Source organism: Anomalospiza imberbis, chromosome 26, assembly GCF_031753505.1.
Source record: "Anomalospiza imberbis isolate Cuckoo-Finch-1a 21T00152 chromosome 26, ASM3175350v1, whole genome shotgun sequence".
NCBI lineage: Eukaryota > Metazoa > Chordata > Aves > Passeriformes > Viduidae > Anomalospiza > Anomalospiza imberbis.
In genome coordinates, this window is record NC_089706.1 from 3,191,849 (window position 1) to 3,215,785 (window position 23,937).

General features: G+C 48.1%; 1 protein-coding gene across 2 annotated transcripts; it reads right to left on the bottom strand.

Annotated features, from left to right (window-relative positions):
* Positions 1–539: 539 nt before the first annotated feature.
* On the bottom strand, positions 540–22,262 carry RBBP5 (RB binding protein 5, histone lysine methyltransferase complex subunit). Of its 2 annotated transcripts, none has more exons than XM_068173246.1 (14): positions 21,971–22,262; positions 21,461–21,486; positions 20,391–20,563; positions 18,882–19,022; positions 17,281–17,443; positions 15,860–15,969; positions 15,613–15,732; positions 14,675–14,828; positions 14,485–14,556; positions 11,422–11,539; positions 9,758–9,827; positions 8,166–8,395; positions 7,373–7,567; positions 540–2,822 (listed from the first exon to the last, which is right to left on the bottom strand). In XM_068173246.1, exons 1-14 carry the CDS (start codon positions 21,987–21,989, stop codon positions 2,797–2,799), a joined length of 1,617 nt encoding a protein of 538 aa, XP_068029347.1. In that variant the 5' UTR covers positions 21,990–22,262; the 3' UTR covers positions 540–2,796. The 2 variants fall into 2 exon arrangements, with proteins under 2 accessions (XP_068029347.1, XP_068029346.1); XM_068173245.1 differs by having other exon boundaries at positions 540–2,825.
* Between the last annotated feature and the right edge of the window lie 1,675 nt (positions 22,263–23,937).

A 23,937-nucleotide genomic window follows, 5' to 3' on the forward strand; every position in this document is an offset into this window, starting at 1 on the left:
TTTTTGACCACAGTTTTATGGAAAAGCCATCCCATAATCAGAGTCTCCTGCTGGGCATCCCTGGTTTCCCACAGGGATTTGGGTTTGCCGAGTTCCCCCGCAAACCCAAATTCGGATCTACTTCCCCTTCTCACACTCCTTAAACTGAACTGAAGAATTCCCAGAACTCCAGGAGGATTTTCCACCCCCAATGCCCCCTGGAGCTCCCCTCCCCTTTCCCAGCCTGGCTCCGAGCACACCCAGGGATCTGGGAATTCCAGACTGCTGTGGGTCGGAAGAGACCTCAAATCCCATCCATTCCCCCATCCCAGGATGCTCCAAACCCGTCCAGCCTGGCCTGGGACAGCAGATTCTCCAGGAATTCCATTCTCTGAGCACTCCAGGTTTGGTTTTACTCCAGGTTTACTCCTCTCCCTTCACTAAAACCAACAAAAAAATACCCTAAAATCCCCAAGCGCGGCGTGTTTGAAAGATTCCCAAATTCCAGCATGACAGAACCCCCCAACTTTTCCATGGAAAAGCCAAGATTTACCCGTGGATTTTAGGAAATGGAAGGTACCTCTTTATTTACAAACACAGAACCACCACCGCTGCAGGAGCTGACTGGATATTGTACAAAACCAGGGAATAAAATAAGGATGGGGAAAAAATTGGGAAATAAAATAAAGATGGGAATAACCAGGAAATAAAATAAAATAAAATAAAATAAAATAAAATAAAATAAAATAAAATGGATGCGAATAAAGCAGGAAAGAAAATAAGGACAGGGAAAAAAGCAGGAAATAAAATAAAATAAGGATGGGAATAAATCAGGAAAGAAAATAAAATAAAATAAGGATGGTTATAACCAGGAAAGAAAATAAAATAAAATAAAATAAGGATGGGAATAAAGAAGGAAAGAAAATAAGGATGGGAATAACCAGGAAATAAAATAAAATAAAATAAAATAAGGATGGGACTAAAGCAGGAAATACAATAAAGATGGGAACAAAGTGAGAAATAAAATAGAGATGGGAATAAGGCAGGAAATAAAATAAGGATGGGAATAAAGCAGGAAATAATCAGGAAATAAAATAAAGATGGGAACAGACCAGGAAATAAGGATGGGAATAAAGCAGGAAAGAAGGATGGAAACAAACCAGGCAATAAAATAAGGATGGGAATAAACTGGGAAATACAATAAAGATGGGATTAAAGCAGGACATAAAATAAGGATGGAAACAAACTGGGAAAAATAAAATAAGGATGGAAATAATCAGGAAATAAAGATGGGAACAGGAAAAAAGGGTGTGAATAAAGCAGGAAATAAAAGAAGGATGGAAATAAAATAAAGATGGGAACAGGAAAAAAGGGTGTGAATAAAGCAGGAAATAAAAGAAGGATGGGAATAAACACAGGCATTTACACTGTACAGAGGGAAAACTGAGTTTGGGGGGGATTCAATGCTTTAACCCAACCTGCAGAACCTTGGCCTGGGCATTTTTAATTTGGGGGGTCAGGCCCAGCACCCAGGGTGGGATTGGCACGGCAGAGTCACCCCACAAGCAAGAAGAACAAAATAAAAATTAAAAAAAAAAAAAAAAAAAAAAAAAGAATTTTACATGCGTGGTCATAAATTTCCCCCAAACGTCCCCAAAGCTGGGAATGCAAACATCAAGTTTTGGAAAATTTCAAAACCTCTGATTTACAAATATTTTCTCTCTCCTCGTTTTATACCTGCACAGTTCTGGCTGCAAATCTGTCACTTTCCAACACCCTTCCCTTAAATTTCCACCCAGGAAATTTAAATAGCTCCTGATAATCCCAATAATTCCACCCGGGGAACACTGAGAGCAGTGAAACTCCAAAGTCTGGGGAAAAAAAAGAGGGATTTAGGAATGAAATTTCCTTTGCTCAGGATGTTGCTGTGGAATAAGAGGTGCCAGGCTGTGAGTGCTGGACAGGGAAAGCACCATTCCCATTCCTCCAGGAAATCCTGAAGGAATAAAAGCTGGGAATGAGCTGCCAGCTTCCATTTTTAACCCACAAGTGGGAAAAATAGAAACCCTTTGGAAAAGTCCTGATTCAGTTCTGAGGAAAAAATTGGTTTTCATTTATCAAGGAGGAGCCTGGATATTCCTGGAGGAGAATTTCCCAGGGAAGAGAAGGAACAAAACTGGAAAGGACAAGAGGGAACTCCAGCAGAGCTTTGGGAATGAGAGGCTGGGAAAAAAAAATCCATTGGAAAATGACGTTTTTTATCTAAAGCTGCTCCTTCTGCCACCGGCAGAGTGGGAAAAATAAACACAAAACCAAGGAAGACTCCAGAGGGGCTTCAGCTCCTCACATCCCACTGGAAATTCCTGAAAATCTGGGCTGGGATCAGCAGCTCTGCCCTGATCCTGTCAGCCAGGGAAAAGCCGGGCTCAGGGAGATGAGAATTCCCAGCTGGAAAAGGGGGACTTGGCAGGAGACAGGAATCCAAACTCCCACTTTGGGCTGCTCTTCCATCCGGGAATGATGAGAGATTTTGGGAGATAAAAGGTGGAGAGGCTCTGGAGTGGCAGGGAAGGGGCGCTCAGGTCACTTTGGGACGGGGATTTGTCCCCAAAAATCCCGGCTGGAGCTCAGTGCCAGCCTGATCCGTGGAGAGGCAGCAGGAGGACGGAGGCTGCTACCTCTTCCAGAGTCATTCCTGCCCCAAATCACTCCCTGAATCCATGGAATTCAGTCTGTGCCAGTCCTGACTGGGAATTCCAGCCTTTCCACGCTGGGGAGCCAAGAGAGGAAAGGAGACAGGGAGAGAAGGGAGAGTCTTCATAGCAACTCTGAGATTGCACCACCTGCTGAAGAGAGCAGAGATGGAAAAATGAGTGTCCAGCCCCGTCCCGAGGCTCCCAGGATCCAGAGAGCCCCACGGGGAGCGGGGAAAAATGGGAAAAGCAGGGGGAAAAATGGGAAAAGCAGGGGGGAAATGGGAAATGCAGGGGGAAAATGGGAAATGCAGGGGGAAAATGGGAAATGAAGGGGGAAAATGGGAAATGAAGGGAAAAATGCAGGGAAAATGGGAAATGTAGAGGGAAATGGGAAATGCAGGGGGAAATGGGAAATTCAGGGGGGGGAAATGCAGGGGAAAATGGGAAATGCAAGGGAAAATGGGAAATGCAGGGGGAAAATGGGAGATGCAGGGAAAAAATGGGAAAAGCAGGGGAAAAATGGGAAATGAAGGGGAAAATGCAGGGGAAATGGGAAATGCAGGGGAAATGGGAAATGTAAGGGGAAAATGGGAACTTCAGGGGGGGAAATGGGAAATGCTGGGGGAAAATGAGAAATTCAGGGGGGAAATGGGAAATGCAGGGAGGGAAATGGGAAATCTGGGGGGAAAAGGGAGATGCAGGGGAAAAAATGGGAAAAGCAGGGAAAAAATAGGAAATACAGGGTGATAATGGGAAAAGAAGGAGGAAATGGGAAATGTAGGGAAAAGATGGGAAATGCAGGGGGAAAATGCAGGGGAAAATGGGAAATGCAGGGAAAAAATGGGAGAGGGCAAGATTTTGTAGCTAAAATACCCAAAATTTCAGCACCAAGAGGCTGCTTGTTGACAGCACTGGGATTTATTTGAGATTCTGGGAGCGCAGCATGGCTCAGAAATTCTTTATTCCCAACCTTACCTGGTGTCAAATAATTTATAATTCCCAAAATTTCCAAGGAAAACCAAGATAAATAAAGCAGAGTTTTACCCAAAATAAACTGATTTTAACATTTTCTGCCAGCAAGGAAACCAAGGAAAATGAAACCGAGTTTAACACAAAAAAAATCTGATTTTAACATTTTCTGCCAGCAGAAAATTAAGATAATGAATTAAGCGAATGAATTAATTAAGAGACTCAATCCCAGTCCCAGCCATGCAGCTCCCACATGGAAATCCCAAAGATTTCCCAGGAAAACTCTCCCTGTGCAGCTGCTTCAGCCCCGGCTTGGCTCCTGCAGGAAGCAGCAGAATTCATGGAATTCCCACTCCCTGCAGCCAGGATGGGAAGGGGAGCCTGGATCCAAATTCCATGGGAATTCCATGGGAATTTGGAATGTGCTGGAGCCCCAAGGAAAAGCTGGCGGCCAAAAATGTTGGGAATTTTGGGTCCAAGGTACAAAGAGAACAAAGGGAAGAGGGAATTCCACGGAATTCTGTGGCTTTGGGAAGAGCCAAGGGAGGGATTCTTTCCTCTCCCCATGTGGCTCCCACAGAGATTCCAGCACTGGGATCCACTGGACCCCCCCAGCTCAGGAATTCCAAGAAAATGTGGATTTTCATGGAATGTCATGGTTTGGGTGGGAAAGGACCTTAAATCCCATTCCGTGGCCACCATGGATGCTCCAACCTCAATCCTTGGACATTTCCAGGGATTCCTCTGGGAACTCCTCGCCATTCCAGGCAGGAATTTTTCCCTATTTCCCTTCATCCCAAGCTACCACAGGCAAGCAAAGCCTAAAAGCAGATTTTAGGGAGCTCCAGCTGATGGGAAAATCCAATGGGATTTGGGTCTAAACCCATTTTTGAGGCAAACAAATTCCCAGGATGGCTCAGGAATCTCATCCCAACTTAAAAGCAGGGAAATAAATCCCAGAGTTTCCTGCATTAACAGCAAATCTGCACCAAAATCCTTCCAAACAGGGCTGGAAAAGGAGGGGGAAAAGCAGAAAAACCAGGAAAGGAGTTTGGCTGCTCTGCTGCTGGATCTGGAACATTCCAGAGGGACTGGGAATGGGATTTCCCAGTGAGGAAGTCACTCCACAGAAAACCAGGAATTAGGGACAGCAGCTGAGTACAAAGATACAGTCGGTAAAGAAATGTTAATTAAAAATTAAATGATAATTAAAAATTAAATGATAATTAAAAATTAAATGTTAATTTAAAATTAAAGCATTTTTTTCTGAGAGCAGCCCCTCCAACATGGAAAATCCAAGGATCCAGCACTGCTTGGAAGCCAAGGATTGGAATCCTCCTTGGAAATCCCAATGTTCACGTTCCAGGCCATGATCCTTTCTCGTTTCTCTTGTTAATTATATTAATTAGCAACAATGAAAGCAATAATTAACATGAAATGAATCATCTCCAAACCAGCCCTGTGAGGATCCAGGTGCCACCCTTGAAAACACCCGAAAATCTTGGAAAATCCCCCAAAATCCTCCCTGCCCAAGAGGCAAATGCCACCCAAAGCCAACCCCAGGGTGCTCCTGGCTGCTCCAATCCTGGATTTTTCCAGGTGGAAACATTCCCAGGGAATATCCCCAAGGTTTTCCCATCAAAAATTCCCATTCCTGGGAATAACAAGGATCAGGACAAGCAACACCAAGGAGCTGAGCAGGAAAGGGAGGGAAAGAGGGAATAAATCACTCCTGGAAATGAAAGGAATTAAAATAATTCCTGAATTCCTGAAATCCACGGCAGCAGCTGCTGGAATCAAGGAAATGCAGAATTTGATCCATCAAATCCATCTCAACACCACAAAATTGAGGAATCCTTCATTTTTTCCCCCCAAAATCAGCCCAAATCCAGATATTTTATCATTTCTGCAGGAGCTGAGGGAAGGAATTAAACCAATTAAAATAATTTGAATTTAGGACCAGCTCTGAGCATCCATAAATTTGGGGAATCCTTCATTATTCCCATTTTCCCTCAAAAATCAACTCCAAACCTTTTATTTTATCATTTATAAACCTCAACACCACAAAACTGTGGAATCCTTGATTTTTCCCCCAAAATCAGCCCAAATCCAGATATTTTATAATTTCTGCAGGAGCTGAGGGAAGGAATTAAACCAATGAAAATAACTTTTAAAATAATAAAATACTAATACTAATTACAATATAACAATAACAATAATAATAATAATAATAACAATAATAATAGTATTAGAACCAGCTCAACACCACAAAATTAGGACCAGGAGCTGAGGGAAGGAAATTTTTTTTTAAATAATAGGATAATAATAATATAGAGTAATAGAATAATAATACAGAATAATTCCCCCCCAAATATTTCCTGACTTCTGCAGGAACCGAGGGAAGAAATTAAACCAATTAAAATAATTTGAATTTAGGACCGGCTCAACACCACAAAATTGAGGAATCCTTGATTTTTCCCCATAATCAGCCCAAGTCCAGATATTTTATAATTTCCACAGGAGCTGAGGGAAGGAATTGAAGGAATTTAATGAATTTTAAGAACATCTCAGCACCCACAAAACTGTGGAATCCTTCATTTTTTCCCTAAAATATTTCCTGACTTCTGTAGGAGCCAAGGGAAGGAATTAAACCAATGGAACCAATTAAATCAATTAAAAAAATTTGAATTTAGGACCACCACCACACCACAAAACTGTGGAATCCTTAATTTCCCCCCCAAAACCAGCCCAAATCCTGATATTTTATAATTTCTGCAGGAGCTGAGGGAAGGAATTAAACCAATTAAAATAATTTGAATTTAGGACCACCACCACACCAGAAAACTGTGGAATCCTTAATTTTTCCTCAAATTCAGCCCAAATCCTGATATTTTATAATTTCTGCAGGAGCCGAGGGAAGGAATTAAACCAATTAAAATAATTTGAATTTAGGACCACCTCCACACCAGAAAACTGTGGAATCCTTAATTTTTCCCCAAATTCAGCCCAAATCCTGATATTTTATGATTTCTGCAGGAGCCGAGGGAAGGAATTAAACCAATTAAAATAATTTGAATTTAGGACCACCTCCACACCACAAAACTGTGGAATCCTTAATTTTTCCTCAAATTCAGCCCAAATCCTGATATTCTATAATTTCTGCAGGAGCCGAGGGAAGGAATTAAACCAATTAAAATAATTTGAATTTAGGACCACCACCACACCAGAAAACTGTGGAATCCTTAATTTTTCCCCAAATTCAGCCCAAATCCTGATATTTTATAATTTCTGCAGGAGCTGAGGGAAGGAATTAAACCAATTAAAATAATTTGAATTTAGGACCACCACCACACCACAAAACTGTGGAATCCTTCATTTTCCCCCCAGAATATTTCCTGACTTCTGCAGGAACCAAGGCAAGGAATGAAACCAATGGAACCAATGGAACCAATTAAAATAATCTGAATTTAGGACCACCACCACACCACAAACCCCTCCAGCGTGCAGCACACAGAAAACCCCCTTCTCCTCCATCTCCCCACGCACAAATCCCCATTTTATTCTGATTCCCTGCTTTAAAAAAAACAAAAAAAACCAAAAAAAAATCCAATTCCGCCTCTCATCGCCAGCAGCCGAGCGGGGAGGGAGGAATTTGGAATTCTGGGGGGAGCTCTGAGGATCGGGGGGTGACAAAGCGAGGCCACCAGGGAGGTGACAGCAGTCCTTACCTGTCAGGGGCTGGCCCAGCTCCGCCGGCACTTTGCCCTTGGCCGCTGCTTCCAGAGGCAAAGAACCTCTGTCCCCTTTGTAGAGTTTCGGTTTAAATGGAGAATCTTTGTCTTTACCTTTTGATCCTTTGGGCCTGCCCGCCTGCTTCTTCTTGGATTTACCGTCGCCCTTCACGCCCAGCAGTGGGTGCACTTCTGGGAGGGGGGAATTGGGGAACGGGGGGAGAAAAAAGCAGGGAAAAAGCGGGGGAAATTGGGGTTTTTTGAAGGGAAAATTGGCGGGGGAAAATTGGGGTGTGGGGGGGCAAAAAGAGGGGAAATTGGGGTTTTGGGGGGAAATTGGGGTTTGGGGGGGAAATGGGGGGAAAATGGGGTTTGGAAATTGGTGAGTTGAAATTCTGAAATCTTGGGATCAGATCCCTCCCAACACCCCAAAACCCTCGGGGATCATTTCCCTCCCAACACCCCAAAACCCTTGGGATCATTTCCCTCCCAACACCCCAAAACCCTCGGGATCAGATCCCCCCCAAGACCCCAAAACGCTTGGGATCATTTCCCTCCTAACACCCCAAAACGCTCAGCATCAGATCCTTCCCAACACCCCAAAACGCTCGGGATCATTTCCCTCCCAACACCTCAAAACCCTTGGGATCAGATCCCTCCCAATGCCCTACAATCCTGAAATCCTGATCAGATCCCTCCAAAATCCCCCAAAACCCTCGGGATCATTTCCCTCCCAACACTCCAGGGATCAACCCCGCAAACCCCCCGACCCTGCCCATCTCCCACCCACCATCACTGGGGACTCCCTGGAGCTCGATGTTGGTGGTTTTGGGTTTTTTCTTGGGGTTCTGGGGCCCGTCCGAGGCGCCGGGGCGCTTCCTGTCGGGGCCCAGCGCGTCGTCGGGCAGCGCGCCGGGCACGGCGTCGGGGGGCGGCCCGTAGGGGTTCTCCTCGGGGTCCTCCACCTCGGGGGCGATGGGCAGGTACAGCAGCGCCCGCGCGTCCTCCAGCTCCTCGTCACTGCGGCACGCCAGCGGGGCGCGGGGTTGGGATCGGGGTTTGGGGCGTTGGGAGGGGGGTTTTGGGTTTTTAAAGGGGTTTGTGACGTTTGGGATGGGGATTTTGGGGTTTGGGATATGGATTTTGGGTGTTGGCGTGGGGGTTTTAGGGTTTGGGATGGGGGTTTTGGGGTTTGAGTGGGGGTTCTGGGGTTTGGGATGGGGATTTCGGGAGTTGGCAGGGGGGTTTTGGGGATTGGGGTGGGGGTTTTGGGGTTTGGGATGGGGATTTGGGGGTTTGAGTGGGGATTTTAGGGTTTGGGATGGGGATTTTGGGGTATGGGATGGGGATTTTGGGGTTGGAATGGGGCTTGTAATGGGAATTTCGGGGATTGGGATGGGGAATTGGGGGTTGGGGTGGGGATTTTGGGTTTTTTTGGGGTTTGGGATGGGGATTTGGGGCTTGGGGTGGGGGTTCTGGGCGTTGGGAGTGGGGTTTTGGGGTTTGGGATGGGGATTTGGGGGTTTGAGTGGGGATTTTAGGGTTTGGGATGAGGATTTCGGGGTATGGGATGGGGATTTTGGGGTATGGGATGGGGATTTTGGGGTTGGAACGGGGCTTGTAATGGGAATTTCGGGGATTGGGATGGGGAATTGGGGGTTGGGGTGGGGATTTTGGGTTTTTTTGGGGTTTGGGATGGGGATTTGGGGCTTGGGGTGGGGGTTCTGGGCGTTGGGAGTGGGGTTTTGGGGTTTGGGATGGGGATTTGGGGGTTGGGATGGGGATTTTGGGGATTGGGATGGGGATTTGGGGGTTGGGATGGGGATTTTGGGGGTATGGGATGGGGATCTTGGGTTTTTTGGGGTTTGAGATGGGAATTTTGGGGTTAAGGACAAGAATTTTGGGTTTTGGGATGGGAATGTTGGGGTTTGGGATGGGAAGTCTGGGGTTCAGGATGTGAATTCTGGGGTTTGGGATGGGAATTCTGGGGTTTGGGATGGGAATTCTGTGGTTTGGGATGGGAATTTTGGGGTTAAGGATGGAAATTTTGGGGTTTTGGAGGGGAATTTTGGAGTTTGGAATGGGAATTTTGTGGTTTGGGATGGGAAATTTGGGGTTTAGGATGGGAATTTTGGGGTTAAGGACAGGAATTTTGGAGTTTGGAATGGGAATTTTGTGGTTTGGGATGGGAATTTTGGGATTAAGGACGGGAATTTTGGGGTTTATGACGGGAATGTCTAAAGGCAATGTTGTGTTTCTAAAGGGAATTTTGTAGTTTCTAAAGGGAATTCTGGGTTTTACGAAGGGAACGTTCTAAGAGGGTTAATTAGTGCCCATTAACGAGTTTCTGGGTCGGTGTTAATTGCCTCCAGGGCCTGGCACCTGCTGCAGAAGGCGGCGATGGGATCCACACTGGTCACGTCCACCTCCTCGTCCTCGGCAGCATCCGCACCTGGCACAGGGAGAACGGGAATTCAAGGCAGGAAAAGCGCCCGGAGCGCTCCTGCTGCAGCAAAAATGACCTGGAGGATTCCTGTTACAGCAGGAAAAACCCTAAAAAACAGCGCTGTAATATCCCCTACTATGGCCCAAAATGAACCTAAGATAATTGTTATTAAAGCAGAAAACAAAGTTAAATATTTCCGATAAAAGGAAAAAAAAATTTCCTGTAAAAGCAGAAAAAACAATAAAATAATTCATAATAAAGTGTAAAATTATTTAAAAATATTTCCTATTATAGCTCAAAATGAGCCTAAAATAATTGTTATTAAAGCAGAAAACAAAGTTAAATATTTCTTATTAAGGCAAAAAAATTAAAAATATTTCCTGTAAAAGCAAAAAAAAAACCCTAAAATAATTCATAATAAAGTGTAAAATTATTTAAAAATATTTCCTATTATAGCACAAAATGAGCCTAAAATAATTGGTATTAAAGCAGAAAACAAAGTTAAATATTTCTTATTAAGGGACAAAAAAATTAGAAATATTTCCTGTAAAAGCAAAAAAAAAACCTAAAATAATTCATAATAAAGTGTAAAATTATTTAAAAATATTTCCTATTATAACTCAAAATGAGCCTAAAATAATTGTTATTAAAGCAGAAAACAAAGTTAAATATTTCTTATTAAGGCAAAAAAATTAGAAATATTTCCTGTAAAAGCAAAAAAAAAAAGCTAAAATGATTCATATTAAAGTGTAAAACTATTTTAAAATATTTCCTGAAATAATTCATATTAAACCACAAAACAAAGTTAAATATTTCCTTTTAAAGCAAAAAAAAAAAAAAAAAAAAAAAAAAAAACCAACCCTAAAATATTTCCAATGAAAACAAAACACAAACTTAAATATTTTGTTTTTTCTCCTGGATTTTGGGCACCACCACATGGCCAGGCAGGATCCCAGGGAGGCTGGGAATTAATGGGATTTTTTTGGATTTTATTGGGTATTTTATGGGATTTTTTGGGGATTTTTTTTGGTATTTTATGGGATTTTTTGGGGAACTTTTTGGGTATTTTATGGAATTTTTTTGGGGAATTTTTGGAGAAATTTTTGGGAAATTTTGGGGGATTTTTTGGGAATTTTTTGGGAATTTTTTGGGAATTTTTGGGGTATTTTTGGAAAATTTTTTGGGTATTTTTTGGGATTTTTTTGGGACTTTTTTTGGGATTTTTTGGGGAATTTTTTTGGGACTTTTTGGGTATCTTTTGGGATTTTTTGGGTATTTTCTGGGATTTTTGGGTATTTTCTGGGGAATTTTTGGAGAAATTTTTGGGAAATTTTGGGGGACCTTTTGGGAATTTTTGGGGAATTTTCTGAGATTTTTTGAGGTATTTTTGGGAAATTTTTTGGGTATTTTTTGGGAATTTTCTGAGATTTTTTGAGGTATTTTTGGGAAATTTTTTGGGTATTTTTTGGGAAATTTTGGGGATTTTTTGGGATTTTTCTAAATTTTTGGGACTCTTTTTGGGATTTTTTTTTTTTTGGCAATTTTTGGGGATTTTTTGGGTACTTTTTGGGAATTTTTGGGGGATTTTTTTGGGCAGCACCTGTCTGCTCTGGCTCGCTCTTATCCTCGTCCTCGATGTCAAATTCCGACTCCCTCTCTTCATATTCTACATTTTCATCCAACTCCTTGAAATCAGGGGCAAAAGCACTCCAGTTTTCCTGAAAAAAAAAATCACAAAAAACCAGTTTTAACGCAAACAAACAGCACAGGATTCCTGGGAATTCTCCAATTCCGAGGAATTAAAATATCCTGGAGGGGTTCCATACATGGATGAGGCACGGGTGGAATTGCTGATCTGGGGGGGGTTTCTTCAGCCTGAATTATTTTGTGGCTCTGCAATCTGATTGAAATCCCATAAATGCATTAAAAATCGAGGAAAATCCCATAAAAGCACCAAAAAATCAAGGAAAATCCGATAAAAGCGGCAAAAAATCAAGGAAAAACCCATAAATGCAGCAGCAATCGAGGAAAATCCCATAAAAACAGCAAGAATTGAGGAAAATTCCAGAAAAGCAGCAAAAATTGAGGAAAATTCTAGGAAAGCAGCAAAAATTGAGGAAAATTCCAAAAGAGCATAAAAAAATTTGAGGAACATCCTATAAAAGTATTTAAAAATCATGGAAAATCCCATAAATGCAGTAAAAATTGAGGAAAATCCTATAAAAGTATTTAAAAATCATGGAAAATCCCATAAATGCAGTAAAAATTGAGGAAAATTCCATAAAAGCAGCAAAAATTGAGGAAAATTCCAAAAGAGCACCAAAAAATTTGAGGAAAATCCTATAAAAGCATTAAAAAATCAAGGAAAAAGCCATAAAAGCAGCAAAAATTGAGGAAAATTCCATAAAAGCAGAAAAAAATCAACGAAAATCTCATAAAAGCAGCAAAAATTGAGGAAAATCCAATAAATGCAGCAAAAAATTGAGGAAAAGGCCATAAAAGCACAAAAAAATCGAGGAAAATCCCATAAAAGCAGCAAAAATAAAGGAAAATCCCAAAAAACACCAAAAAATTTGAAGAAAGTCCAATAAATGCAGAAAAAATTGAGGAAAATCCCATAAAAGCACCAAAAAATTAAGGAAAATGCCAAAAAACAGCAAAAATTGAGGAAAATTCTACAAAAGCAGCAAAAAATCAAGGAAAATACCAAAAAAGTAGCAGAAATCGAGGAAAATCCCATAGAGGCACCAAAAAATTGAGGAAAATGCCATAAAAGCAGCAAAAAAAATCAAGGAAATCCCATAAAAGCAAAAAAAAAAGAGGAGAATCCCAAAAAAGCGGCAAAATTTGAGGAAAATGCCATAAAAGCATTAAAAAATCAAGGAAAATCCCCAAAAAAAAGCAGCAAAAATCAAGGAACATGCCATAAAAGCAGCAAAAATAATCAAGGAAAATCCCATAAAAGCAAAAAAAAAGAGGAGAATCCCAAAAAAGCGGCAAAATTTGAGGAAAATGCCATAAAAGCATTAAAAAATCAAGGAAAATCCCCAAAAAAAAGCAGCAAAAATCAAGGAACATGCCATAAAAGCAGCAAAAAATGAGGAAAATCCCAAAAAACATTAAAAAATCAAGGAATCCACATCCACCCAGATCACTCGTGGAATTAAAGGAGGAGACAATTCCATGGAAATGTCCTTGGGATGGAGTTTAAGGATGAACCCAAAGCTGAGCTGGAGTTTTGAGCTGGAAATCACAAATTCAAATGAAGCAGGAAAGGCCAAAATTGTGTTGGAATGGGAATTCATCGAGGATTTCAAAACTTGAGCCCATGGGGAATGATGGAATTATGGAATTCCAGATGGGTTTGGATGGGAAGGGAGATTAAATCCCATCCCTTCCACAATCCCAGGCTGCCATTTTATCAATTGTATCAATTTTGTCTATTTTATCCTTTTTAACCATTTTACCCCTTTTTGTCCAACCCGGCCTTGGACAGCCACAGATTCCCTGGGAATTTGCAGGCTGGGAATTAGTCAGGAGTCCTGAAATTGGGATTTTTTATGGAATCCTGGAATGGGTTGGGTTGGAAGATCTCAAGGATCATCCCATTCCCAGCCCTGCCCTGGGCACGGACACCTCCTGTGATCCCAGGGTGCTCCAGAGCCCATCCAGCCCTGGGGACTCCCAGGGATCCAGAGGCAGCCACGGATTCCCTGGGAATTCCAGGGAAGGATTTATTCCCAACATCCCATCCAAAGCAGCCCAGGGAATCCTGGAATGTGTTGGGTTGGAAGGGATCATCCAATCCCATGGGCAGGGACACCTCCCACTATCCCAGGGTGCCGTTTTTACCAACTTTACCCATTTTATTCACTTCATCCACTCTCCAGCCTGGCCTGGGACACTCCCAGGGATGGAGCAGCCCCAGCTCCCCTGGGAATTCCATCCCAGCCCCTCCCAGGGAAGGATTTATTCCCAAAATCCCATCCAAACCAGCACAGGGAATCCTGCAATGGCTTGGGATGAAAGGAATCATCAGCTCCACATTTCTCCCCATCCCAGGTTGCTCCAACCTGGCCTGGGACACTCCCAGGGCTGGAGCAGCCATGGATTCTCTGGGAATTCCATCCCAGCTCCTTCCCACCCTCACAGTCAGGAATTCCTTCCCAAAATCCCACCTAGATCTTCCCTCTTTCACTTGAGCAGCTCTTGTCCTGTCCCTCCACTCCATATAAAAATCCCTCTCTCTCCTTTTCGAGCCCCTGCAGGCCCTGGAAGGAGCTCTGAGCTCTCCCTGGAATCTTCTGTTCCCCGGGCTCCACTGGAATCACCTTTTTGCAACTATTTGGGATCAAAAATCCCTTTTCCTGTCAGGATCCCAATCCTCCCACCCAGGCCTGGGACACTGCCAGGGATGGATCAGCCCCAGCTCCTCTGGAATTCCTTCCCAGGGAAGGATTTATTCCCAAAATCCCATCCAAAGCAGCACAGGGAACCCTGCAATGGCTTGGGATGAAAGGAATCATCAGCTCCACATTTCTCTCTATTCCAGGTTGCTCCAACCTGGCCTGGGACACTCCCAGGGCTGGAGCAGCCAGAATTTCCCTGGACAAGCCCGTGCCAGGCGCGATTCCCAAGGGAATGACCCCAAACCCTCACTCACCACCTGGTTCTGGGCCCATATGGAAACCACCCCGCTGGAGATGGAGGCGATGATGGGCCGCACCGGGTGCCACTGCGATTAACGGGGCAGCGAAAACAAACAAAGAAAACCACCTTCATTAGCAAATTAGGAACTGTGACAGCTGAATCCCCGATGCCCAGGGAGCCCCAGGGGCTGGGGGTTTCCTCACTGCCACGTCCAGCAGCAGCTCGCCGCGGGTGCCGTGCAGGATTTTCACCAGGTTGCCGATGCTCTTCTCCCAGATGTAGAGCGCGTGCTGCCGCGCAGAGCCCGCCACGATGTACTCGCCGTCCCCGGAGAAGCAGCACTTCTTCCAGGGGGTCCTGCAGGGAAAAAACCCCTCAGGTTTGGGGGTTATGCTTTTCAGAGCCTGCGCTGCTTTTATACTTAAGCTTATAGATTTTTTTATTATTATTTACATTTACGCTTTGTATCTTAGGTTTAGCCTCTCACACGTTCTCCAAATCCCTCCTTGTGCCCCTCACCTGTTCCCTAAATCTATTCCTGTTCCCAAACCCGAACCCTGTGACTGCCTCTGTTCCTCAAACCCAAACCTGTGCACTCTACCTGCGCCCCAAATCCATTCCTGTTCCCCAAATCCCTCCCTGTGCCCCTCACCTGCTCCCCAAATCCTGCAGCCATCCTTGTGCCTGTCTCTGTTCCCCAAATCCCTCCCTGTGCCCCTCAGCTGTCCCCACACCTCTCCTGGACCCTCACCTGTCCACAGGCCCCTTCCCATGCCCCTCCCCTGTCCCCAGTCCCCAATCCTGTCCCCGTGCCCCTCCCCTGTCCCCTCTCCTGTCCCTAGCCCCCTCCCCTGTCCCCAATCCTGTCCTAAGTCCTCTCCCCTGTCCCCGTGCCCCTCCCCTGTCCCTGTCCCCTCCCCTGTCCCTGTCCCTGTCCCCTCCCCTGTCCCTGTCCCCTCCCCTGTCCCTGTCCCAGTCCCCTCCCCTGTCCCTGTCCCCTCCCCTGTCCCCTCCCCTGTCCCTGTCCCTGTCCCCTCCGCTGTCCCTGTCCCAGTCCCCTCCCCTGTCCCAGTCCCTTCCCCTGTCCCAGTCCCCTCCCCTGTCCCTGTCCCCTCACCTGTCCCAGTCCCAGTGCCCTCACCTGTTGACCAGGTCCTGCAGTTTCTGCATGGGCTCGGGCTCGCCGTCGCGGCCGCAGGTCAGGATCTCCCGCCCGTCGTACACGCGGATGATCCGGTCGGCCGTGTTGATCAGGAAGCAGCTGCAGCAAAACGGGGACAAATCCATGAAAAACCAATCAATCAATCAATCATAAATCCTGTGCTGTGGAAGAACTGGGGGGGTTTGAGGAGCTCCCTGCAGTTCTGGGACCCCCCCAGGGCGCTCACCTCCCTTTGCGGGCGAACTCGATGGATTTAATGGCCGTGGTGTTGCTGGTCCCTGTGGTCACTCTGAAGGAAGCAACAAGATCCTGAGTGTCTGTTTTTAAGACCAAGATCTGAAGATTGAGCAGACAGAGAACAATCAGTGGCTTCACCTGAAACAGAACCCTGGGAGCCCACCCGGGGACACTGCAGGAGCTGCTGAGACAGAAACGCCAGGAAAACATCCCAGAAATGTGTCAAAAACAAAGTCAAAGATCCCAGAACTCCTGAGGTTGGAAAACCCCTCCAGGATCCTCAAGAAATCCCTCATCTGTTCCCCAAACCCTGCAGCCATTTCTGCACCTGTCTCTGTGCCCCAAATCCATCCCTGTCCCTGTCCCTGTTCCCTAAATCCATCCCTGCGCCCCTCACCTCTTCCCAAATCCATCCCTGTGTCCCTCACCTCTTCCCAAATCCATCCCTGTGCCTGTTACACAAACCCACCACTGTGCCACTACCCGTTTCCCGAAACCCATTCCTGTTCCTCAAACCCATCCCTGTACCCCTCACCTTTTCCCCAAATCCATCCCTGTTCCCAAACCCAAACCTGTGACTGTCTCTGTTCCTCAAACATATCCCTGTACCCCTCACTGTGCCCCAAATCCATCCCTGTGCCCCTCACCTCTTCCCCAAATCCTGCAACCATCATTGTACCTGTCCCTGTTCCCTAAATCCATCCCTGTGCCCCTCACCTGTTCCCCAAATCCACTCCTGTTCCCCCCACTGTTCCCCAAACTCATCCCTGCTCCCCAAACCCTTCCCTGTGCCCCTCACTGCTCCCCAAACCCTTCTCTGTGCCCCTCCCTACTCCCCAAACCCTGCCCTGCTCCCCAAACCCTTCCCTGTGCCCCTCCGTGCTCCCCAAACCCTTCTCTGTGCCCCTCCCTACTCCCCAAACCCTGCCCTGCTCCCCAAACCCTTCCCTGTGCCCCTCCCCGCTCCCCAAACCCTGCCCTGCTCCCCAAACCCATCCCTGTGTGCCTCCCTACTCCCCAAACCCTGCCCTGCTCCCCAAACCCATCCCTGTACGCCTCTCTGCTCCCCAAACCCATCCCTGTACGCCTCCCTGCTCCCCAAACCCTTCCCTGTGCCCCTCCCTGCTCCCCAAACCCTGCCCTGCTCCCCAAACCCATCCCTGTGCGCCCCCCTGCTCCCCAAACCCTGCCCATCTCCTCAAACCCATCCCCATGCCCCTCGCCCATCGAGGTGCCCAATCCCCACCCGGAGCACTCAGTGCCACCTCCAGGGACGGACACCCCAAACCCTCCTGGGCCCTTCCAAAGCCTGACCCCCCCCATTTCCATGGGGCATTCGCGCTGCTGCCCAGCCTGGCCCTGCCCTGGGGGCAGCCAGGAAGGCTCAGTGCCCCGTGGGGCGGGGCTGACCTTTCCCTTGGCGTTCCCGGTGTAGATGTATTCCCCTCGGCGGTCAAACGACGCCACCACGTTGAGGTCGGAGTCGTCGTCCACGGGCAGCACCACGTGCTTGGAGTCCGACAGGGTCAGCATCACCGGGGCCGACTTCATGGGACACACCAGCACCCTGTTCCTGCAACACCAGGGAGAGCTGGGATCCCATCCTTTGGGAAGGGTTTCCATGGCTAGAGCTAAAAAACATCGAGGTGGATCGAGGAGTTCTGGAGATCTTGGGAAGGGTTTCCATGGCTGGAGCTAAAAAAAACATCAAAGTGGATCGAGGAATTCAGGAGATCTTGGGAAGGGTTTCCATGCTTAGAGCTAAAAAACATCGATGTGGATCGAGGAGTTCAGGGTATCTCGGAAAAGGATTTCCAGCAAAAAAAGCACTGAGTTGGATCGAGGAATTCAGGAGATCTTGGGAAGGGTTTCCATGGCTGGAGCTAAAAAAAAAATCAAGATGGATCATGGAATTCAGGAGATCTTGGGAAGGGTTTCCATGGCTGGAGCTAAAAAAAAAATCAAGATGGATCACGGAATTCAGGAGATCTTGGGAAGGGTTTCCAGTAAAAAAAAAACATCGAGCTGGATAGAGGAGTTCAGGAGATCTCAGAAAAGGATCTCCAGCAAAAAAAGCATTGAGTTGGATCGAGGAATTCAGGAGATTTTGGAAAGGGTTTCCAGCAAAAACCATTGAGGTGGATTGAGGAATTCAGGAGATCTTGGGAAGGTTTTCCAGCCAAAAAAACCATTGAGCTGTGATTGAGGAATTCAGGAGATTTTGTGAAGGGTTTCCATGGTTAGAGCTAAAATAACATTGAGGTGGATGGAGGAGTTCAGGGTATCTCAGAAAAGGACTTCCAGCAAAAAAAGTGTTGAGTTGGATTGAGAAATTCAGGAGATCTCAGACAAGGATTTCCAGCAAAAAAAGCATTGAGCTGGCCTGAGAAATACCTCGGAAAATGATTCCCAGCAAAAAAAATTGAGCTGGATCAAGGAAATCAGGAGATCTTGAAAAAGGATTTCCAGCAAAAAAAAACATTGAGTTGGATTGAGACATTCAGGAGATCTCAGAGAAGGATTTCCAGCAAAAAAAACCCATCAAGCTGGATTGAGGAACTCAGGAGATCTTGGAAAAGGATTCCCATGTTCAGAGAAAAAAAAGCATTGAGCCGGATTGAGGAATATCTTGGAAAAGGATTTCTCAGCAAAAAAAGCATTGGGCTGGATTGAGGAATTCGGGAGATCTTGGAGAAGGATTTCCAGCAAAAAAAGCACTGAGCTGGATCGAGGAATATTCCCATTTTTTCCCAGGACATTCCCATTTTTCTTGCCTTATCTTTAGTACTTAGATAGCAAAACGTTGTGAAGCTCAGATCTACTTTAATTTCTTCTCCACCTCCGAGTTTGTGCAGGAATTTTAAAACCAAGGACACATTCCCACACCGATCTCCAAGAGCTCCCTCCCAAAAACCCAACCCCAACGATTCCACCAGGAAACAGTAAGAAAACCCCAAAAGCAGCGGTTCCACCCCACTGGGAACATCCCAGTCCCTTCCCAGGGCACTTACTGGTCCCGGGGGTGGTACTGGACTTTGAGGATGGGCGAGGGGAAGCGGAACCTCTGGTCGCAGTCCCCGGACAGCACATCCCACTGGGACACGATGTTGTCGGTGGAGGCGCTGACCAGTTTGTGCCCATCCCGGCTCCAGCTGCGGCACAGGGAGGGAATTCCCAAAAAGGTTATTCCTTGAGTTCCCTGAATTCCCAAAAAGGTTGTTCCTTGAATTCCCTGAATTCCCAAAAATGTTGTTCCTTGAGGGTCAAGGGGGGAAAGGAGCTCAGGGAATTCCCAAAAATGTTGTTCCTTGAGGGTCAAGGGGGGAAAGGAGCTCAGGGAATTCACAGGAGTCAAACACATCCAGGGGGAAAAGGAGCTCAGGGAATTCCCAAAAAAAGTTGTTCCTTGAAGGTCAGGGGGAAAAGGAGCTCAGGGAATTCCCATTAAAATTATTCCATAAAGGTCAGGAGGAAAAGGAGCTCAGGGAATTCCCAAAAAAATCGTTCCTTGAAGGTCATGGGGGAAAAGAAGGTCAGGGAATTCCCAAAAGAGTTGTTCCTTAAAGGTCAGGGGGGAAAGGAGCTCAGGGAATTCCCAAAAAAAGTTGTTCCTTGAAGGTCAGGGGGAGAAGGAGCTTAGGGAATTCCCATTAAAATTATTCCATAAAGGTCAGGAGGAAAAGGAGCTCAGGGAATTCCCAAAAATGTTATTCCTTACAGGAGTCAAACACAGCCAGGGAAAAGGAGTTCGAGAAATTCTCAATAATGTTATTCCTTAAAGGGGTCAAATCCAGCCAGGGGGAAAAGGAGCTGGGGATTCCATGGGGACTCCATGGGATTCCTGAGGGATTCCATGGGGATTCTCTAGAGATTCCAAGGGGATTCCATGGGGATTCCAGCAAATTCCATGAGGACTCCATGGGGATTCCCGCAGTTCCCAAGGGATTCCATGAGAATTCCCTGGGGATCCCTGAGGGATTCCATGTGGGTTTCATGGGTGTTCTTGAGGGATTCCCTGGGGATTCCTGAGGGATTCCATGGGGATTCACTGGGGATTCCTGAGGGATTCCATGGGGATTCCCTGGGGATTCCTGAGGAATTCCCTGGGGATTCTCTGGAGATTCCTGAGGGATTCCATGGGGATCCCCTGAGGATTCCATGGGGATTCCTAAGGGATTCCTGAGGGATTCCCTGGGGATTCCATGGGGATTCCTGAGGGATTCCCCGGGGATTCCATGGGGATTCCCTGGGGATTCCTGAGGAATTCCCTGGGAATTCTCTGGAGATTCCTGAGGGATTCCATGGGGATCCCCTGGGGATTCCATGGGGATTCCTAAGGGATTCCCTGGGGATTCCTGAGGGATTCCCCAGGGAATCCATGGGGATTCAGGGGGATTCCTGAGGGATTCCCTGGGGAATCCATAGGGATTCCTGAGGGATTCTCTGGGGATTCCATGGGGATTTCATGGGGATTCCCTGGGAATTCCCGAGGAATTCCCCGGGCTCCTGGCTGCGCTCACCACAGGGAGCAGACGGGGTGGATGTGGGCGCTGATGATCTTGGCGATGCCGCGGGTCAGGAAGTCCCAGATGACGATCCTGCCGTCGTTGCAGCCCACGGCCAGCAGCGTGCCCCAGCGGTTGAAGGTGCACGTCAGCGCCATGCTGATACAGTCCAGCGTGCCGTCCGCCTCCTGCGGGGACAGCACGGGGACAGTGCGGACAGCGAGGGGACAGCATGGGCAGAGTGGGGGGACAGGGAGGGAGAGTGTGGGGACAGCGAGGGGACAGCGAGGGGACAGCGAGGGGAGAGTGTGGGGACAGCGAGGGGACAGCGAGGGGAGAGTGTGGGGACAGTGAGGGGACAGCAAGGGAGAATGCGGGGACAGCAAGGAGACAGTGAGGGGACAGTGTGGGGAGAGTGCGGGGACCGCAAGGGGACAGTGAGGGGAGAGTGTGGGGACAGTGAGGGGACAGCGAGGGGAGAGTGTAGGGACAGTGAGGGGACAGCAAGGGAGAATGCGGGGACAGCAAGGAGACAGTGAGGGGACAGTGTGGGGAGAGTGAGGGGACAGCGAGGGGACAGAGCGAGAAGAGCGCGGGAACAGTGCAGGGACAGTGTGGGGACAGTGCAGACAGGGCAGGGACAGCATAGGGACAGTGTGGGACAGGGCAGGAACAGTGGGGACAGCACGGGGACAGCAAGGGGACAGCAAGGGGACAGCACGGGGAGAGTGTGGGGACAGAGCGGGGAGAGTGCAGGAACAGTGCAGGGACTGTGAGGGGACCGGGCAGGGACAGTGGGGAAAGCACGGGGACAGTGTGGGGACACGGTGGGGACAGGTTGAGGACAGCGTGGGGACAGCGTGGGACAGTGCGGGGACAGTGCAGAACAGGGCGAGGACAGCGTGGGGACAGCGTGGGACAGTGCGGGGACAGTGCAGAACAGGGCGAGGACAGCGTGGGGACAGCGTGGGACAGTGCGGGGACAGTGCCCGGCCGGGACCCGTCAGACACGGGGACACTCGGCAAGACCCGCTGGGACCCAGCCGGGCCCGCTGAGCCCCGCTCGGGCCGGGCAGCGCCGTTACCTCGGGGTAGTTCTGGCCGAAGGACTCTGCGGAGGAACGGGAGGGCGGCGGCTGAGCGGGAGGCGGCCCCGCCGAGCCCGCCCGATCCCCCCCGCCCCGCTCCGGTACCGGCCCGGCCCAGCCCGGCCCCGCTCCCGGTGCCACCGCGCGCTCCCTCCTCATTCCCATTCCCGTTCCCCCCCGCGCCTCCCCCGTTCCCGTTCGCACCGAGCAGCCCCGGGCTCGTGGCGCCGCCGTCCCGCCCCCGCCGCCCCCCGTTCCCAGCTCCCTCCCCTCGGCCACTCCCGCCGCCTGCCGGTCCCGCCGCGCCCCGCTCCGCTTCCCGCTCCCATTCCCGTTCCCGCTCCGGTCCCCGTTTCCCGTTTCCATTCCCTCTCCGGTTCCCATTCCCGCTCCCGGTTCCCATTCCCGCTCCCGGTTCCCCGTCCCGTTCCCGGTTCCCATTCCCGCTCCGGTTCCCGCTCCCGCTCCGGTTCCCATTCCCGCTCCGGTTCCCGCTCCCGTTCCCACCGAGCAGCTCCAGGTTCATCGCGCCGCCGATCCCGCTCCCTCCGCTCCCGTCGCCGAAGGACCCCGCGGGGGCCTGCCCTCGCCGCGCCGCGCCGTTCGCCTGACCACCAGCCGCTCCTTTCCTCCGTTCCCGCCGGGGCTCCCGGCGCCTCCCGGGCCGGCTCCGCCCGCCCCTCCCGGCGGGCTCGGGGAGCGGCGCCGCTCGCTCCCGGCGCGGCGGCGGGGCCGGGAATGGGCGGCGGCGATCAGGCAGCGCGGCGGGCAGCCCCGGCGCGGCGCGCGGAAGGAGCCGGGTGGGCCCCGCGGCCGTGCAGAAAGGTTCCGGGAAGGGGGAGCGGTAATAAAGTAGCACTAATAATTAAATTAATTTAAATAATTCTTATTCTAATAATTAACTAAAATAGCAGGGAGGAGCTGGGCCCTTGCCGGTATTCCCTGGATTTCTACTGGAAAGGAGTGTCTGCTTTTAGAAAAAGGGAAAGAAAAAAATAAAATAGATTGAAAGAGAAGGAAATAAAATTTAAGAGAAGAAAAGGAAATAAAGTAAAATTAAAATAAAATAAAATAAAATAAAATAAAATAAAATAAAATAAAATAAAATAAAATAAAATAAAATAAAATAAAATAAAATAATAAACCCTGATTTGAGGGATAAAAAGCTGTGGAATCTCCTAACACCAAGTCCAGGCAGGCAGAGAAAACAAACTTGGGCCATCCCGGAGATTCCCATATTCCACCCAAGAATGCCCAGGGAAATTCCCAAAGTCCAGCAGGGAATTGTGGCGGCGGGGCCCGAGGAAGCGCTTGGGATCCGCAGGCAGAGCTCGGGCTCCGCTGCCCTTCCCCATTCCCGCTCCTCCCGCGCCAGCCCTGGGCCGTTCCCCCCGCTTTTCCAGGAGATTTCCCAAGGCAATTCCCTCTTTCCAGAGCTTTTCCTGAGGTCATTCCCACTTTTCCAGAGCATTTTCCCTAAGGCCATTCCTGCTTTTCCAGAGGTTTCGCCAAGGCAATTCCCATTTTCCAGGTTTTTTTCCTGAGGGCCATTCCCACCCCAAGGCAAGTCCCACTTTTCCAGAGCTTTTCCCAAAGGTCATTCCCGATTTTCCAAGGTTTTTCCTCAGAGCCATCCCTGCTTTTCCAGAGCTTTTCCCAAAGGTCATTCCCACTTTTCCAGAGGATTTTTTCTAAGGCCATTCCTGCTTTTCCAGAGAATTTCCCCAAGGCAATACCCACTTTTCCAGAGCTTTTCCTGAGGTCATTCCTGCTTTTCCAGAGGTTTCCCCAAGGCAATTCCCATTTTCCAGGGTTTTTTCCTGAGGGCCATTCCCACTTTTCCAGAGAATTTTCCCAAGGGTCATTCCCCCTTTCCAGAGGATTTTTTCCGAGGCCATTCCCACTTTTCCAGAGCTTTTCCCAAAGGTCATTCCTGCTTTTCCAGAGGTTTCCCCAAGGCAATTCCCATTTTCCAGGGGTTTTTCCTAAGGGCCATTCCCGCTTTTCCCAAAGGTCATTCTCACTTTTCCAGAGGTTTTTCCTCAGAGCCATTCCCACTTTTCCAGAGGATCTACACAAATCCACTCTGGAATGCCAGAGCAAGGACTGGATCCATAAAAACCACTCTGGAATGGCAGGAGAGAGGATGGATCCATAAAAAAAAAAACACTCTGGAAATCCAACACAGGGATTGGATCTACACAAATCCACTCAGGGAATGCCAACACAGGGATTGGATCCATGTAAATCCACTCTGGAATGGCAGAACTGGGATTGGATCCATAAAAATCCCACTATGGGAATGCCAGGAGAGGATGGATTCATTCAAACCCACTCTGGAAATGCCAACACAGGGATTGGATCTACTCAAATCCACTCTGGAATGGCAGAACAGGGACTGGATCCATAAAAAACCCACCCTGGAATGGCAGGAAAAGTTGGATCCACCCAAATCCATTCTGGGAATGGCAGAA